At 60.5% G+C, this 16,568-nt stretch overlaps 2 protein-coding genes across 8 annotated transcripts; both read left to right on the top strand.

Moving 5' to 3' along the window:
• The first annotated feature begins 624 nt into the window (after positions 1 to 624).
• Positions 625 to 7,516, top strand: TXLNA (taxilin alpha). Of its 2 annotated transcripts, none has more exons than XM_069036036.1 (11): positions 625 to 839; positions 1,792 to 1,925; positions 2,598 to 2,936; positions 3,306 to 3,397; positions 3,952 to 4,122; positions 4,421 to 4,615; positions 4,716 to 4,835; positions 5,021 to 5,095; positions 5,471 to 5,563; positions 5,814 to 5,909; positions 6,480 to 7,516. In XM_069036036.1, exons 2-11 carry the CDS (start codon positions 1,817 to 1,819, stop codon positions 6,789 to 6,791), a joined length of 1,602 nt encoding a protein of 533 aa, XP_068892137.1. In that variant the 5' UTR covers positions 625 to 839; positions 1,792 to 1,816; the 3' UTR covers positions 6,792 to 7,516. The 2 variants fall into 2 exon arrangements, with proteins under 2 accessions (XP_068892137.1, XP_068892138.1); XM_069036037.1 differs by lacking the exon at positions 625 to 839 and adding an exon at positions 1,045 to 1,178.
• Positions 7,517 to 8,914: 1,398 nt separating this feature from the next.
• On the top strand, positions 8,915 to 16,279 carry LOC138122011 (coiled-coil domain-containing protein 28B-like). Of its 6 annotated transcripts, XM_069036070.1 has the most exons (8): positions 10,222 to 10,374; positions 11,285 to 11,439; positions 11,525 to 11,547; positions 12,156 to 12,457; positions 12,756 to 12,899; positions 14,049 to 14,340; positions 14,470 to 14,579; positions 14,704 to 16,279. In XM_069036070.1, exons 1-8 carry the CDS (start codon positions 10,294 to 10,296, stop codon positions 14,806 to 14,808), a joined length of 1,212 nt encoding a protein of 403 aa, XP_068892171.1. In that variant the 5' UTR covers positions 10,222 to 10,293; the 3' UTR covers positions 14,809 to 16,279. The 6 variants fall into 6 exon arrangements, with proteins under 6 accessions (XP_068892174.1, XP_068892175.1, XP_068892172.1 ...); XM_069036073.1 differs by lacking the exons at positions 12,756 to 12,899; positions 14,049 to 14,340; positions 14,470 to 14,579; positions 14,704 to 16,279 and adding exons at positions 8,915 to 9,061; positions 9,275 to 9,367; positions 9,890 to 10,141 and having other exon boundaries at positions 10,220 to 10,374; positions 12,156 to 12,292; XM_069036074.1 differs by lacking the exons at positions 12,756 to 12,899; positions 14,049 to 14,340; positions 14,470 to 14,579; positions 14,704 to 16,279 and adding exons at positions 8,915 to 9,061; positions 9,890 to 10,141 and having other exon boundaries at positions 10,220 to 10,374; positions 12,156 to 12,292.
• The last annotated feature ends 289 nt before the right edge of the window (positions 16,280 to 16,568 follow it).

Here is a 16,568-nt window from a genome sequence, read left to right as displayed (position 1 = left end):
GGGGGGCGCCCGGGAACGGCGGGGCGTGCTGGGAGTTGTAGGCCGCAGGGTGGTCGTGCGCAGGGCGTGCTGGGAGTTGTAGTCCGCGGGGTGTACTGGGAGTTGTAGCGCGCAGGGCGTGCTGGGGGATGTAGGCCACGGTTTTTCCCTTTCTTTCCTCCTCCGCTTCTCCACGCTTTTCCCTACCCCCGTCCCCCGCCGCCGCCCCGAGGGGCAGGGTGGGAGTTGTAGGCCGCAGGCCCGGCCCTTTGTGTGCCATGCTGCGAGTTGTAAGCACTAGTTTATCTTCTTTCTCCTCCCCTTCCTCCTCCTCTTCTTCCTCCCCATTCCCCGAGGCATGGCGGGATTGCAGGCCACAGTTTCCTTTCTTTCCTTCTCTTACTCCTCCTCCACCTCTTCTCCTTCCAGGCCTACAGCGCAGCCCGGGCGCTGTAGTTCCGATGGCGACCCCCCGCGCTGATCATGCCGGGAGCTGTAGTTTGTACGGCCCCTCTCGCGCGCGGAGCACGCCGGGAGCTGTAGTTCCCCCCAGCGCGTCCCGCCGCGGTTGCCGCGTCTCCCCGGTGCTTCCCGGCAGCCCCCGCGCGGCGGGCGCTGATTGGGCGGCGGCGCGGGCGGGCGCACGCGCGGCCGTTGGAGGCCCCGGGCCGAGCCGCTCCTTCAGCGCCGGTACCGCCGGAGCCGCCGCCACCGCCGCCACCCCGGCCCCGGGCGGGCACCGGGCGGGCCCCGGGCGGGCACCGGCACCCACCGCCCCGCCGATGCGCCGGGCCCTGCGCGCCCGTTGGCTGAGGAACGAGGCGACACCTGCGTCAGAGCGCCGGCGCTGACGTCACGGGGTGCGCGCGTGACGTCACGGCGGTGCGGGGAGGGGGGGGGCAGCGCGGGGCTGCTTTAACGGGGGGGTCGCAGGGGGTGGTGAAGGCGGAGGCTCCACCGGGGGCTGGGCCGCGCCCGGGGCGATAACGGGGAAGGGGGGGGCCCGGAGCTGCCGGTTCCCGGTGTAACCGGGGGCACCGCGGGCGGGCCGGGCCAAGGGAGCGATGGGCCGGGGCGTCCCGGGGTGCTGCGGGGCCGGTTCGCACTCCGAACCCCGGTTCTCGCCCCCGAGCCCCGGTTGTCGCCCGGGAGCTGCGCGGTTGCAGCAGCGGAAAAGGAGCGCCCGAGGCGCGGGGCAGGTGCGGGTGAAGGGCGCTGCCCGGGAGATCCCGCGCGTGGGTGGCGACACGGGCCGGGCTCTGCCGCCGCTTCGCCCTCGGGTTTTCCTTCCAGGAGCCCTGGCAGGGCTGGTCCCGGTGTGGGTGCGGCGGGGGGCACGGGAAGGGGCTCTGTTTTCTCTGGGAGCAGCCCCGTCCTTCCCTCTAGGCCAGCAGCATCCTCAGCTCCTAATTCCCAGAGGATGGGAAGGCTGAGAACATCCAAACGCCTCGGGGATGAGGGGCTGGGGTTGCAGGCTCTCCTTGGCTGGGGGAATTCAGTAGGAGTCGGTCTGTGTGCTGTGCTGGCTCCATTCTCTGGGTCAGCTTTGAAATCCGGGAGTTGGGAAGGGCAGAAAGGGCTGAGGGGGTTAAAATTCTGTTATCTGTGGGTTGGGAGGTTCTGCCTTGCTCCGGGAGGGGATCCCAGCTCTCCACAGCTGGAATAGGAGTTGTCCTGGCACAAACTGGGAGCCAGGCGATGCTTCCCTCAGCACAAGAGCTCCTGCAGGGAACAGGCTCCTTCCCAGCCTGGGCTGATGACTCCTAAAATCCTCCAGGTGTCCTTAAAGTCGCTCCCTCTCTGTTTCTGCAGAGCCTGAGAGGGTGGAAAGGCTGTGATGAAGAACCAGGGAGTGGAGACCAAAGAAGCTCCACGTCCTTCCAGAACAAGCAGCAGGATGGGGCTGGAAGAGGGAGACTCACCAGAGGCTGCAGCAGCCCCAGAAGGTGAGGGATCCCTGGAGACCAGGGAATTCTGTCCCTGCCCACGGCTGGGGGCAGTGCTGGCATTCCCTGGAATGTGTGAGGGCAGGTTTGAGCCTGGGAAGAGCCAGGGAGCTGCTTTTTCTGCATGAGGCTGGGCTGCCATATCCAGCTCTTTGTAGGGGCAGAAAATCCTGGTTTTTTTCCTCTCTTTCTGTGTGTTTGCAGTCCTGGAGGAGTTATCTTTTCCTGGCTGCTGCCAGGATGTTCTGCCTGCTCCATCCCTGCTGCCCAGGGATGCTTGATCCCAGGGATCCAGCTGCTCACCCAGGTTTAAAATCCATTGTCATGCTAAAAAGCCCAGCCCTGGAGATCCGAGCTGCCAGTTCCTGTGGGAGGAAAAAGCTCCCACACAACCTGCTTTCCTTAAAAAAAAAATAAATAAATAAAAAGAGGGGAGAGGGGGGAATTTTCCCTCTTGACAGATGTCAGGGGCTTGGTCATGCTCTGCTGATCAAAGGAGAGGCTGTTGGGAATGCCCTGCCATTGTCAGGGCAGCTGGCTGGAGACGCAGCCGGAACAAAGCAGCTTATCCTGCTGGAAGTGCAGCCAGGAAAAACCTCCCATTCCCTTCGTGCTTCCAGCAGGCTGAGGAAGGGGGAGCCTCATGCTTTGTGTTGCCATTTTTCCCCCCAGCTCCCCTCACGCAGGAGGATCCCAAATCCTCCCGTCCCGCCGTGCGCGACGTCTCCGAGGAGCTGAGCCGGCAGCTGGAGGACATCCTGAGCACCTACTGTGTGGATGCCAGCCAGGAGAACCCAGGGGAGGACGGAGGGCAGGGAGAGCCCCCCGAGCCCGAGGAGCCCGACAAGGGCCGGAGCGAATCCCCCAGGAACGGGGAGCAGGAGCCGGGCGGCCCCGAGATGAACGGGGAGAAGGAGAACACCAAGGGAAGCGAGGAATTCCGGCCCGGAGAGGAGGGCAGCGAGCGGGATCAGAAGAAGGCTCAGGAGAAGAAGAAAGCCAAGGGTTTAGGTGAGGGGTTCCCTGCTCCAGCTGAGGATATCGGTGCGTGGGTGAATGGATTTTGTACCACGCCGATGGTCCTCGGTGAAGTCAGAGCCCTGGATGGGTTTGGGAACGTCCTCCTGTTCTGTGGGAGTGAGGAATGCACCCAGTGCAGCCTCTGAATCCCGTGGGTTTCTCTTCTGCTGGATCCAGCCAGCCCAGGGATGGTTTTCCCCTCCAAAATCCAGGTCTCTCCCCAGCTGCTCCCGTCGTTCTCCTGGGAAGGCACCGGGCACCTGCTCAGTCCCTCTTTTCTTCACCTTTCCAAGCCAGAACTCTCTGTAAAGCCATGTTATCCTATTTATTTGGTTATTCCCGTTCCACATCTCATTCCAGGCAAGGAAATCACTTTGCTGATGCAGACCCTGAACACCCTGAGCACGTCAGAGGAGAAACTGGCAGCGCTCTGCAAGAAATACGCTGAGCTGGTGAGTCCCAGGGCTGGGGGAGGATGTGGCAGCTCAGGGAGGCAGGAGAGGGCTTTGAGAGGGACATTCCAGGGATACACTGGAGCTTTGTGGTGTCCTGGGTTCTCTCCAGTGCTGGTTAGGAGAGGGTGGGCGTTGCTGGGTCAAGCCTGGTGTTGTTTGTGAAGCGTGGACAGGAGGAATTTTGGCAAATCTGGGTGCAGGAGGAGCTCAGATCTGTTTTCACACGCAACAAAGCCTGGTCCCGCGTTTAACCAGACTCAGTTCTGGGCACAGGTGGGGTTCCAAGCATGGAGCTGGAACTGGAGGAGGTTTGGGGCTGCCTGTGCATGTCCAAAGTGCCCGTGGGTGGTTTTTCCCTGGGCTGGGGGAACCTGCAGGTCCTTCAGATTCCAGCAGGATGGGAATTCAGGAAGGAGGAAGGCCCTTGGGCTCTGTCTGTGTCCACCCTGCCCTGCTCAGAGGTGTCACACAACTCACAGCGAGCTCGTGTCCCCCTCAGCGGGGCACAGCTCTGCCCTGCTGCATCCCAGCCCTCTGCTCCCCTTTCCCAGCTGGAAGAGCACCGGAATTCCCAGAAGCAGATGAAGATCCTGCAGAAGAAGCAGAGCCAGCTGGTGCAGGAGAAGGATCACCTGCAGAGCGAGCACAGCAAGGCCATCCTGGCCCGGAGCAAGCTGGAGAGCCTGTGCCGGGAGCTGCAGAGGCACAACCGCACCCTCAAGGTGAGTTTCTCCAGGCTCTCCTCCTCTTGCATCCCTCTCCATGAGCTCTCCACGAGCCATTTTGGCAAATCCACCTTTCCCAGTGGTTGCCTCCGCTCTGCCATCAAGGCAGCGCTTTAATTTTGGTGTTGAGCCAGCATCACCCACAGCATCCAAGTTGTTACTTCAGGGTTTATCCACTGAGAAAAGGGAAGGGGGAAGGCTCTGAGTGCTCTGCTGACGGATGTAAGGAGGCTGACTGGGTTGGGAGCATTAATTTGGGCGGTCTCCTCCCTTCCCTACCGTGTCCCTCACGCAGGAGGAGGGCGTCCAGCGCGCCAGGGAGGAGGAGGAGAAGAGGAAGGAGGTGACCTCGCACTTCCAGGTGACGCTGAACGACATCCAGCTGCAGATGGAGCAGCACAACGAGCGGAATTCCAAGCTGCGCCAGGAGAACATGGAGCTGGCAGAGAGGCTCAAGAAGCTCATCGAGCAGTACGAGCTGCGGGAGGAGGTGGGTCCGGGCAGGGCCTGCTCAGGGAAGGCTGTTCCTGCTTCCAGAGGGGAGGAGGAAACTCGTGGATCTTCCCTGACCCGTGGTGTTCCCCCGGCAGCACATTGACAAGGTGTTCAAGCACAAGGAGCTGCAGCAGCAGCTGGTGGATGCCAAACTGCAGCAGGCCCAGGAGATGCTGAAGGAGGCGGAGGAGAGGCACCAGCGGGAGAAGGATTTTGTAAGTCTTGGTTGGACTTCCTGCTTTTTGTCTCTCACTGCGCGTCCCTGAGTGTTATCCCAGATCTTGGCATGCCCAGTGGCTGCTTCCTGAGCATCTTCAGGAGCCAGGCTGGAGCTCTGCTGTGCTCCTCGTGCCTCTCCCGTGCCGAGAGCATTCCCAGACAATGCTTTGCTCTTTCCCAGCTGCTGAAGGAAGCTCTGGAGTCGCAGAGGATGTGTGAGCTGATGAAGCAGCAGGAGACCCACCTCAAGCAGCAGGTGAGTCCCCTGCTCTCTGTGCTCAGCCTGCTGTGTTTGGGGGGGGGTTTCCCTCCTTCCCTAAGCAAGGAACGACCCAAAATTCCTTAATCTGGAAAACAGAGGGGCAGGATCCCTCCTGGGCTTGGTTTTGGTGAGCTGAGACTTCGTTCAGGGATCGTTTTCCAGCCCTGGGAGCACTCATGGGATCACCCTGCCGCAGCCAGGAGGTGTTTGTAGAACACTCTGCTCCAAGGATGTTTCCCTAGGACAGAATTTTCCTTTGGCAGAGCAGCTCCTGCTGTTTGTCCGTGTCCCAGGGCAGCAGCTCAGCCCTTGGCTGGCCTCTCCCCTCTCAGGGATTGGGTGCCATGAGCTCCCTGTCTCTCCCCACAGCTGGCTCTCTACACAGAGAAGTTTGAGGAGTTCCAGAACACCCTCTCCAAAAGCAGTGAAGTGTTCACGACCTTCAAACAGGAGATGGAGAAGGTGGGTGATGCTTTTTCCTCCCTGCTGGGAGCTGGAAGAGCCCCAGCTCCATAATTCCAGTTCTTTTTGGGTCTAGACCCGTTTGGGGCAACACTTGAGGACCTGTGGGACGTCACTGCAATAAACCCTGGGGTTTATTTATTTTGGGGTGTCCTGAGCAGGGCCAAGAGCTGGACTTGGATCTCTGTGGGTCCCTTCCAAACTCAAGGCATTCTGTGACTCAATTTGTGCCCTTCCTGTGGTTCTGTAGATGACCAAGAAAATCAAGAAGCTGGAGAAGGAGACCACCATGTACCGCTCCCGCTGGGAGAGCAGCAACAAGGCGCTCCTGGAGATGGCAGAAGAGGTGAGGGGAGGCTCTGGAGCAGCTGGGGAGGGGTGGGATGGGGACAGGACAGGTCCTGCCTTGGTGCTCTGTGGGGGCAGAGGGAGAAGGAAGCCGTGACGCTGCTGTGGGTGCTGAAGGGATTTTCCTCTCGGGCTTCCCTAGAATCAGTCATGGGATGGTTTGGGTTGGAAGGGACCTTAAAAGTTCATCCAGTTCCACCCCGTTTCAGGACAGGCAAGGTCCTACCCCAAAGGGCATTGTTAAAGCTTCACGGGATCCCAGAAGGGTTTGGGTTGGAAGGAGCTTAAAGGTCACCCAGTGCCACCCCCTGCCATGGGCAGGGACACTTTCCACTATCCCAGGGTGCTCCAAGCCTGACCTTAGACGCTTCCAGGGATCCAGGGGCAGCCACAGCTTCTCTGGGAATCTGTGCCAGGGCCTCCCCACCCTCACAGGGAGGAATTTCATCCCAATATCCCATCTAACCCTGCCCTCCCTCCATTTAACACCATCCCCCTGCTCTGTCCTATCCCTCCTCCATATCCCTCTGGGGGTTTCATCTCTCCTTTTCTTCCCCTCCACCTACAGAAAACCCTTCGGGACAAGGAGCTGGAGGGGCTCCAGGTGAAAATCCAACGCCTGGAGAAGCTGTGCCGGGCGCTGCAGACGGAGCGCAACGACCTCAACAAGAAGGTGCAGGACCTGTGTGCCCACACGGACCTGCTGGAGCCCTTGAAGGACCCATCCCGGGACAGCTCCGAGGCCGTGGGGAACACTCCGGAGTCCCTGAGCTCGGGAAAGGCCACGCACAGCCCGGATCCCGCGGAAATCCCGGCAGAACTGAGCACGGGAGGCGCGGGGCAGAGCGGGACTGAGGAGGGAATTCGGGGCACTGACTGAGCCCCGGGCAGGGTGCTGAGGTGTGGGGTGAGGGAGGGTGGCCTGGGAGCTGCTTTGACTCCCCCTCTCCCGGTGCTGGGACAGGTGGAAAAGGACAGGATGCAGCCGTCCTGGGGATGTGAGATTTCCTAGCTTAGGTTTTTGGAGGGGTTTTTTTAAGATTTTATACATATATATATATATATATATATATATATATGAGCTATATAAAAATGTGCAGGGCAACACTTTATCTGTGGATATCATGAGGAGCAGAAGGGCCCAGCTCCCTGCCTGTGTGAATATTGAAGCTATGGAGCCTCAACTGATCGTCCCTCTCACTAAAAGACCTTGGCACTGGCAGGCTCAGGAAAGCAGATCCAGCAGTGCCGGGGCCAAGGGCCACAACGAGCCCACCCTGGAGTGAAAGTGGAGCTGGGAGAATTCCAGAGCATTCCCAGAGCTGGATTCTCCCTCTTCCCTCTGCCAGGCAGGAGGGAGCTCCCGGACTGGCTCTTGCTGGCAGCTCGTGTGTGAGCTGAGGGCACAAGAGGCCGTTCCCCTCCTCTCCGTGGGTTCTGTGTGTGGAATGGGGACGAGGAGAAGCAGGAAAGGGGGTGCCTGGTCCCAGCCCCGGGATTTTTGCTCTTCCCAGGCCCTGCCAATGTCTCAACCGCCTTACGATTCACAGTTGCCTCTTTGCTGAACGCACACGTGCACAAAGTGTATTAAACAGTTAATCCAAAGGTCTCATTCCCAAGTGTTTCGCATCGTTGTGCACAGGGATTGGGGAGGTGCTCCCGAGCCCCTCTGCCCCAGCCCTGGAGGCATCCACGGAGCTGGGACTCGAGGAGGATCAAACCTCAGCCCCGTGCGAGCTCCACGAGCTGCTGCTCCAGCCGGATCGCCGGGATCAGCTCCAGGACTGCGCCGTGGGGCTGCTCCTAACGTGGGCTGCCCGTGCTATCCCAGCTTTTCCTTCCCCTCTCTGCCTGGAAGAGCATCTCCCCCAGCGCTGCCTCACCCCACGGGGCCTGGATGTGCTGGGAGGGAGTTTAGGGACAGACATGGGACCTGCTGGCACCGGGTTTTGGGATTTTCTTTTAGTTCCTCAAGGCTTTTCTATTTTCGCTGTTCTTTTGGAAGACTTGCTTCAAACCTCGCTGCAGCTTCTCTTTGTGACAGACTTTACTCCCAGCATTGCCTTCCTCCTGCTGGAAGCTGAAGCCAGCTGGCTGGAGACGTTCCCCACCGTGGATGTGTCCAGTGGATCGGTCTGGGATTCTCTTCTGGCAACACAGCTGCTCTCACATCTTCCCTCCGTGAAGGACCTGTCTCCGTGTCCCCTTCTCCTCCAGGTGATCCCAGGGAATCCAGGTCTAAGGAAGGCAGCAGGGACGGGCCCTGAGTCTCCACAGGACATCCACTGGGACAATCCCTGGAGCTGAGCGTGGCTTTGTCTTCCAGCCCCTCGCCCTCAGTGCGGTTCCCCTGGGATGATCCACGAATGTAGCTCTGGCCTGGTGGGACCCCCCCCATTCCCAGCAGCCGGGCTGAGCGAGGGCTGCTGCCGGCACCTGGACTTCTCCTCCCGCTCGTTCAGTAAAAGGAAAACCCCTTAGAAATTCACCAAACCCCCTTTTTCCCCCCATCTTTTCCCTGTTACGGTACAGAAACCTCCGCGGGAGCTGTTGTGTGTATCCTGTATCCAATAGAAACACTCCCGACCTCGCTCCTGCCTCTGCTGTCTCTCGTTCTTTACCACGGGGGGAATGAGGATTTTGGGGTGTGGGGTGGCCACATCAACCTCCGTGGGACACAACTTCCCTGTATCCCAGGGCTCTATCCTGCCTTTCCAGTGGGTATGGCAGGGGGGGAGGCTGGCAGGGACGTTTCGCTGCAGTGCAGATGGGATGTCCTTGCTAAGAGGGGACACGGGCCCAGCGCGGGGCATCTCAGCGTGGCTCTCCCTCCCCGGGATGCTGCAGCCACCAAGAGCCACCAAGAGCCACCAGCCCTGAGGGTCCCGGCTCTGGGGGTATCAACCTCCCCCTCCCGCCCGGTCCCCAGTGCCCCCATCGGCTCCAAAATGTCCAAGGTCGGTTTAAAATCCTGCCGGGATTTACAGGAGCAGCCGCGCTCGGGCTGGAGGCGGGGGGGGGGGGGACGGGACTCGTCTGATCCCGGCCCTGCGCCAGGGCTGGAGGCCCTTCCCGGCTCCTTCCCGGCTCCTTCCTGCAGGGACGGATCCCGCGATCGCGGCACTGCGGTGACACCGGAGGGGACTCGGGGTAAACCCCGCGGCCGGGGCGGCGGGAGGGGGTGGCAGGAATGTCCCGGGGGCTCCGCGGGCTCCGGCGCTGCGCGGATTCGGGCGCCGGATCCTGCCCCATTCCCGAAACTGCGGGATGCTGATCCCGGGGCCGGGTCCGGGCGTCCAGCGGGCAGCCGGTGTCCTGCGGAGCCTGGAGGAAGTTCCCTTTCCCTTTAAATGCAAATCCCAGGCTGTGCGCGCTCGGAGTGTCCGGCGGGATCGGGGTGTCCATCGGGATCGGGGTGTCCATCGGGTCCCGGAGGCCGGAGCGGGCCTGGCGCAGGTCAGTCCCGGGCCGTGGCGCTCCGGACGGCGGCCGGAGGCTGCGGACAAAGGGGACAAAGGAGCTCCGCAGCCGCCGGAGCTGCCCCGTCCCGGGGCTCGGGGGGGGCTCTGCGGGAGCCCCGCGGTGACGGCCCCCGAGCGGTCCCTGCTCCGCTCTCTCCGGGGTCGTTCGGGACCGAAATCCTTTTCTCCATCGGGAAGGCGCCGAGAGCCGAGGCCCGGCCGGAGCTGCGGCTGCGGTTCAGGCCCCGGCCGAGCTCCGCGGACAGCGGAGCCCCCCCGGGAATGGGGGGCCGAGCTCCTGCTCCGGTCCTGCCGCCGCCACCGAGCCCTGGAGCGGCTCACGGTGGCCGTGGGTGTCACTTCTTATCTTGGGGGTCCTGCTGCCCGTGGCTGTCCCCCCCTTGTCCCGGGGGTCCCGGTGCCCGTGGCTGTCCCCTCCTTGTCCCGGGGGTCCCCGAACCCCTCCGCTGTGCCCTGGGAAGCCGCGTCCTCTCCACGAGCCATCATCTCCGTGCAGGGAAGGAGCCTCCAAGCGCCGTGTCCGTCCCACGCAGGGTCCCCGTCCCGCAGACCCCGCAGCCCCCGCAGCCCCCGCAGCCCCCGCAGCGCCGGCCATGGAGGAGCGGAGGAAGAAGCGGAGCCCCAAGACCTGCCTGGCTCAGCCGGCGCCCGCCGGGGCCCCGCGGCCGCTGCCCCCGAGCAAGAGCACGTCCTTCGCGCTGCCGCTGCCCACGCTGCCCTCGCCCCGGCAGCGACCCCGGCCCCGGCGGTCAGTGCGGCCAGGGGGGACCCGCGGGAGCCCGGCCGGAGCCCCCGGGGCGATGCCAACGCCGTGTTCCCCGCGCAGGACGAGCAAGGAGCGGGCGCGGGCGGGCGCGGGGGGGTCCCGGGGGGCCCCGCTCCAGCACAGCTTCCTCACGGATGTGTCCGACGTGTGCGAGATGGAGGGGGGGCTGCTCAGCCTCCTCAGCGACTTCCACTCGGGAAAGCTGCAGGCGTTCGGTGAGGGGAGGGATTGGGGTGCGTGGGGTGAGGGTGGGGTGGATCCGTAGGGAGGGAGGGATGGGATGGGCTGGGGGATGGAGGGATGGATGGATGGATGGATGGATGGATGGATGGATGGATGGATGGATGGATGGATGGATGGAAGGAGGGAGGGATGGAGGGATGGATGGATGGATGGATGGATGGATGGATGGATGGATGGATGGATGGAAGGAGGGAGGGATGGAGGGATGGATGGATGGAAGGAGGGAGGGATGGATGGATGGATGGATGGATGGATGGATGGATGGATGGATGGATGGATGGATGGATGGATGGATGGAGGGATGGAGGGAGGGATGGATGGAGGGAGGGAGGGATGGAGGGATGGAGGGAGGGATGGATGGAGGGAGGGAGGGAGGGAGGGATGGATGGATGGATGGAAGGAGGGAGGGAGGGATGGATGGATGGATGGATGGAGGGAGGGATGGATGGATGGATGGATGGATGAATGGAGGGAGGGAGGGAGGGAGGGATGGATGGATGGATGGATGGATGGATGGATGGATGGATGGATGGATGGAGGGAGGGATGGAGGGATGGAGGGATGGAGGGATGGATGGATGGATGGATGGATGGATGGATGGGCTGGGGGATGGAGGGATCCATGCACAAGGAATGGGGGTGATGCACAGGGTGGAATTTTGGATCCGCAGGGAAGGGGCGGGATGGGGAATGGGATTGATCCACAAGGAACGGGCTGGGATGTGGAAAATGTTGGATCCGTAGGGAAAGAATCCGTAGGGCTGGGGGATTTGATGGATCCTTTCCATGGGCGCAGGGAAGGAGTGGAATGGGGGAATGCCATGGATGTTTCCCCTGGATCCAGGGAAGGAATGAGCAGGGGCTGTGGTGGATCTTTCCCCAGGGAAGGAGTGCTCCTTCGAGCAGCTGGAGCACGTGCGGGAGATGCAGGAGAAGCTGGCGCGGCTCCACTTCGGCCTCGACGTGTGCGTGGAGGAGCTCCCGGAGGAGCAGAAGAAGGCGGCGGCCAACAGGAACCTGGACCAGCTGCTGGCACACGTGAGCATCACCCCTGTCCCCTGCCAGGGCCGGGACACCCCCGGGGTCCCCTCCGGTCCCTCAGCCTCTTCCTTTGCTCCCACAGCTGGAAGAGCTCAGCAGCTCCATGTATCCTTGGCGGGGAGCGGGGGCGGCCTGGTGGCACTGGTGGCACTGGTGATGATGGCAGTGACGGTGGCAGTGGTGATGATGGCAGTGACATGGGTGGCACTGGTGGCACTGGTGGCAATGGTGGCACTGGTGGCACTGGTGGCAGTGACGGTGGCACTGGGTGGCAGTGGTGATGATGGCAGTGACATGGGTGGCAATGGTGGCACCGGTGGCAGTGATGGTGATGGCAGTGACATGGGTGGCACTGGTGGCAATGGTGGCACTGGTGGCAGTGACGGTGGCAGTGGTGATGATGGCAGTGACATGGGTGGCAATGGTGGCACTGGTGGCAGTGACGGTGGCACTGGTGATGATGGCAGTGACACGGGTGGCACTGGTGGCACTGGTGATGATGGCAGTGACAGTGGCAGTGGTGATGATGGCAGTGACATGGGTGACACTGGTGGCAGTGACGGTGGCAGTGGTGATGATGGCAGTGACAGGGGTGGCACTGGTGGCAGTGACGGTGGCAGTGGTGATGATGGCAGTGACAGGGGTGGCACTGGTGGCACTGGTGGCACTGGTGGCAGTGACGGTGGTGGCGCTTCCCCTTGACCCGCTCTCAGACAGAAGCTGCACCTGGCCGAGAGCTCGGACCCCGAGGACGCTGCGGCCTGACCCCGGCCCGGCTCCCGGCCCAGCCCCGGCCCCCGCGACCCCCGGGCCGCCCAACCGGGCCCGGCCGGGCCCCTCCCGCCATGGCGGGGCCGGTGGCGGCGCGATGACGTCAGCAGGAGGCGCCGGGGCCATGGCGGGCGCGCTGGGCCCGCGGGCCGGGACCGGGACCGGGACCGGGAGCGGGGCCGGGACCGAAGCTGAGGCCGAGGAGCGGCGGCAGCGGCTCCTCCGCGCCGTGACCCGGCTGCAGGTGCGGGACGGGGCCGGGCGGACGCGGGGCGGGCGGGAGAGCAGCGCTGGAGCTGTCGGGAAGGGAAGGCTGGTGCGGGGCAGAGCTGCACGGGAGGGAGCCTTGGGGTGGCACATCTGGGAGGGGCCTTTGGATGGGGCTGTGGGGGCACATCTGGGACGGGCACATCTGGGACGGGCACATCTGGGCGCGGGGGATGCTCCGGCGGGCGCTGCCGTGCCTCGGCTCGGGCGGGGAGGGAGCTCGGGGGGCCCCGCGGGGCTGCCCCGGCTCCAGCGCTGCCCCCGGGCCGTGCCAGGCCGCTGCCAGGGGCTTCCTGCTGCGGAGGCGGCTCCGCAGCGTGCGGGAGGAGTTCGAGGCCGTGGTGCTGGAGATCGAGGGCGACCTGAGGCACCTGCGCTGGAGCGGCCGCGTCCTGCAGCTGCCGCGCTTCGGCCCCGAGGTGCGTGAGCCGCGGGGAGAGGGGGGGGCATTCCCGGGAATCGGGAGAGGGGGGGACATTCCCGGGAATTGGGAGCGGAGGGGAACATTCCCGGGAATCGGGAGAGGGGGGGACATTCCAGGGAATCGGGAGAGGGGGGAACATTCCCGGGAATTGGGAGATGGGGGGGACATTCCCGGGAATTGGGAGATGGGGGGGACATTCCAGGGAATCGGGAGAGGGGGGGGGGACATTCCCGGGAATCGGGAGCGGAGGGGAGCATTCCCGGGAATCGGGAGCGGAGGGGACATTCCAGGGAATCGGGAGATGGGGGGACATTCCCGGGAATCGGGAGAGGGGGGGACATTCCAGGGAATTGGGAGATGGGGGGGACATTCCCGGGAATCGGGAGAGGGGGGGGACATTCCCGGGAATTGGGAGAGGATGGAACATTCCCGGGAATCGGGAGGGAGGGGGAACATTCCTGGGACTCGGGAGAGGGGGGGATATTCCCGGGAATTGGGAGCGGAGGGGACATTCCCGGGAATCGGGAGAGAGGGGGAACATTCCCGGGAATCGGGAGATGGGGGGGGACATTCCCGGGAATTGGGAGCGGAGGGGACATTCCAGGGAATTGGGAGATGGGGGGGACATTCCCAGGACTTGGGAGAGGGGGGAACATTTTCTTTTATATTTTTCTTTTATATTTTTCTTTTATATTTTTCTTTTATATTTTTTCTTTTATATATTTCCTTTTGTCTATTTTAATAGTTTCTTTTATATTTTCTTGATATTTCTTGATATTTTCCTCTGTATTTTCTTCATATTTTCTTCACATTCATTTTCATATTTTCTTCATATTTTCTTTTCCATTTTCTTTCTATTTCTTTAGGTTTCCTCTGTATTTTCTTCCTATCGATCTTCATATTTTCTTCATATTTTCTTCATATTCATCTTCATATTTTCTTCATATTTTCTCTTCCATTTTATTTCGATTTCGTTATATTTTCTCTATATTTTCTTCCTATCGATCTTCATATCTTCTTTATATTTTCTTCATGTTTCTCTCTTATTTTCTTTTAGACTTCCTTGATTTTTTTTAAGATATTTTCCTCACATTTTCTTTCCCTCCCCTGTATTGGGGTTTTTTTCCTGTTTTCCCTTGGACAGCCCCTCCCAGGGAAGCTCTTGCATCCAGGGAAGGCTGCAGAGAACAATGAGACCATTCCCAAAAAACCCCTGGAGAAGCCGGATCCCCTTGGACCAGAGCGGGCTGGGGGCTGTGGGAACACCCCCTCCTCAGCCCCCTTGCCCAGTGGGACAACCCCAAACCCCCCAGATTTGGGGTCTGGTGCTGATAAAATCCCGGGAAAGGAGGGAAGAGCCTTGGCAGGGAGCGAGGAGTGGGACAAGGACAGCGTGAGCTCGGAATGGGACAGCAGCGACCTTGGAGCCAGCCCGGGTAAGGGACACGGCTAAAACCTCGGGAACATCTTGGGAAGGTTGGAACAGCTCCCAAAATCGGGATCTTTGTGGTAACAATGGGGTTTTTCCTCCCATTTTGGGGGTTTTTCTCCCATTTTTGGGGCAGAAATCCCCCCGGACCTGCAGGGCGTGCCCCGCTCGGAGCTCCAATCCTACAGGAAGCATCTCCTGATGGAGCTGCTGTGGATCCAGCAGGCCATTGCCAGCAGGAAAAACGTGAGGGGCTGCTCCTGCCTCTTCCCAAACGGGAAAGATGGGCTGGGCAGTGCCAGGGATTCTGTTTTCCAGGGGTTTTGCTCTGGGATTTAATCACAGGTGCTTGGTTTCCTTTGGCTCGCAGTTCCTGATGCTGAAAGAGAAGCTGGGAATTCCCAACCACTCCGGAGGCATTCCCGAGTTTTTGGGTTGGTGTGGAGAAGCCCTGGAGCTGCAGCAGCATTCCTGAAGTGACAGTGTCAGCTCAGGGGCAGCTCCAGCACGGTGGGATGGTTGTCACTCCAGAAAAAATGTTTTCTTTCTTGGGAATGTGGATATTTGGTCCAAGCAGGATTAAACATCAGCAGCCCAGGGGGGTTGTGGTGTGTCCTGGAGGGATGCATCCCACAAAATCCCTGTTTTTCTTGGCTGAGCTGGATGATCCCAGTGGGAAATGGAGGATTTTCCCTTCCAGAAGGTGCTTTTGGTGCTGGTGTGGAAGTGGAATGGCTGAGGGCAGCAGGGACCTGCAGCAGGGACAGGCTCTTCCCACAGAACTGTGTGGATTCCATGTGGGAATCTGGGTTTGGGATGGATCTGGGATCTCCAAGTGGGGGATTTTTGGGAATCTCTGTGTTTGGGATGGATCTGGGATCTCCAAGCAGTGGATTTTTGGGAATCTGTGTGTTTGGGGTGGATCTGGGATTTCCAAGGGGGGGATTTTTGGGGATCTCCAAGTGGGGGATTTTTGGGAATCTGTGTGTTTGGGATGGATCTGGGATCTCCAAGGGGGGGATTTTTGGGAATCTGTGTGTTTGGGATGGCTCTGGGATCTCCAAGTGGAGGATTTTTGGGAATCTGTGTGTTTGGGATGGCTCTGGGATCTCCAAGTGGGAGGTTTTTGGGAATCTGTGTGTTTGGGATGGATCTGGGATTTCCAAGGGGGGGATTTTTGGGAATCTGTGTGTTTGGGATGGATCTGGGATCTCCAAGGGGGGGATTTTTGGGAATCTCTGTGTTTGGGATGGATCTGGGATCTCCAAGCAGTGGATTTTTGGGAATCTGTGTGTTTGGGGTGGATCTGGGATCGCCAAGTGGGGGATTTTTGGGAATCTGAGCTGTGTGTTTGGGATGGCTCTGGGATCTCTAAGCAGTGGATTTTGGGAATGTGTGTTTGGGATGGCTCTGGGATCTCCAAGTGGGGGATTTTTGGGAATCTGTGTGTTTGGGATGGCTCTGGGATCTCCAAGTGGGGGATTTTTTGGGAATCTGAGCTGTGTGTTTGGGATGGCTCTGGGATCTCCAAGTGGGGGATTTTTGGGAATCTGAGCAGTGTTTGGGATGGATCTGCAACATCCAGGATCTCCAAGTGGGGGATTTTTGGGAACACTGAAGTGCTGAGCTGGGAGCAGTTCCCTGGCTGTGCTGTGCAGCTGGGGAGGGAGGGCCCATCCCTCCTGATCCTCGGGATGAGGCTCATTCCTGCTTTTCCTCTGGCTCTGGGGGTTTCCTCCTGGGGCAGAGCCAGGAAAGGACCTGGTGCTTTGTCAGTTCCTTCAGCTCAGGGACATTCCAGTCCAGGGACATTCCACATTCCCAAGTGCTGCTGGGGTTCCCTGTTCCCTGTGTGGACACTGCAGCCCTGCAGATGTGGATCCTTCTGTTCTGGGATGATTTTTATTGTTTTCTTGGGAATAAAAAAACTTTTTCCTGATGCTGAACCTATTCCTGCCTTCCTGATTTCTCCTGGCTGGAGCCAGGTGTGTCCATGGTGTGGTTTGACCTGCTCAGTGCAAAGGATGCTGTGGGTTTGTCCAGGACAGGACAGGAGCTTTGGGATTTCCCAAGCAGCTGCCATGGAGATGCTGATCCATAAATCCTGCAGAGCTCACAGACCTGGATTAAATCCCTGAGGGATGCCAGTGATCCCAAGGATGAAGAAAACCCCAAAAGGTGTTGGCAGCAAAGAGTTCCCAGGGGGAATGTGATGGGAAAAGGGGACAGTTTGGA

Source organism: Aphelocoma coerulescens, chromosome 23 (assembly GCF_041296385.1).
Source record: "Aphelocoma coerulescens isolate FSJ_1873_10779 chromosome 23, UR_Acoe_1.0, whole genome shotgun sequence".
NCBI lineage: Eukaryota > Metazoa > Chordata > Aves > Passeriformes > Corvidae > Aphelocoma > Aphelocoma coerulescens.
Note: the sequence above shows the minus strand (reverse complement) of the source record. Positions and strands in the feature narration are given on the sequence as shown.

Excerpts from the sequence above, each read along its gene's own strand:
- LOC138122011 (XM_069036068.1), top strand. The coding sequence starts at position 11,747 with ATGGTGGCACCGGTGGCAGTGATGGTGATGGCAGTGACATGGGTGGCA. Across the intron at positions 12,900-14,048 it reads TGCCGCGCTTCGGCCCCGAG|CCCCTCCCAGGGAAGCTCTT; the intron begins GTGCGTGAGCCG and ends TCCCTTGGACAG. Across the intron at positions 14,341-14,469 it reads CGACCTTGGAGCCAGCCCGG|AAATCCCCCCGGACCTGCAG; the intron begins GTAAGGGACACG and ends TTTTTGGGGCAG.
- TXLNA (XM_069036036.1), top strand. The coding sequence starts at position 1,817 with ATGAAGAACCAGGGAGTGGAGACCAAAGAAGCTCCACGTCCTTCCAGA. Across the intron at positions 2,937-3,305 it reads GAAGAAAGCCAAGGGTTTAG|GCAAGGAAATCACTTTGCTG; the intron begins GTGAGGGGTTCC and ends ATCTCATTCCAG. Across the intron at positions 3,398-3,951 it reads GCAAGAAATACGCTGAGCTG|CTGGAAGAGCACCGGAATTC; the intron begins GTGAGTCCCAGG and ends CCCCTTTCCCAG.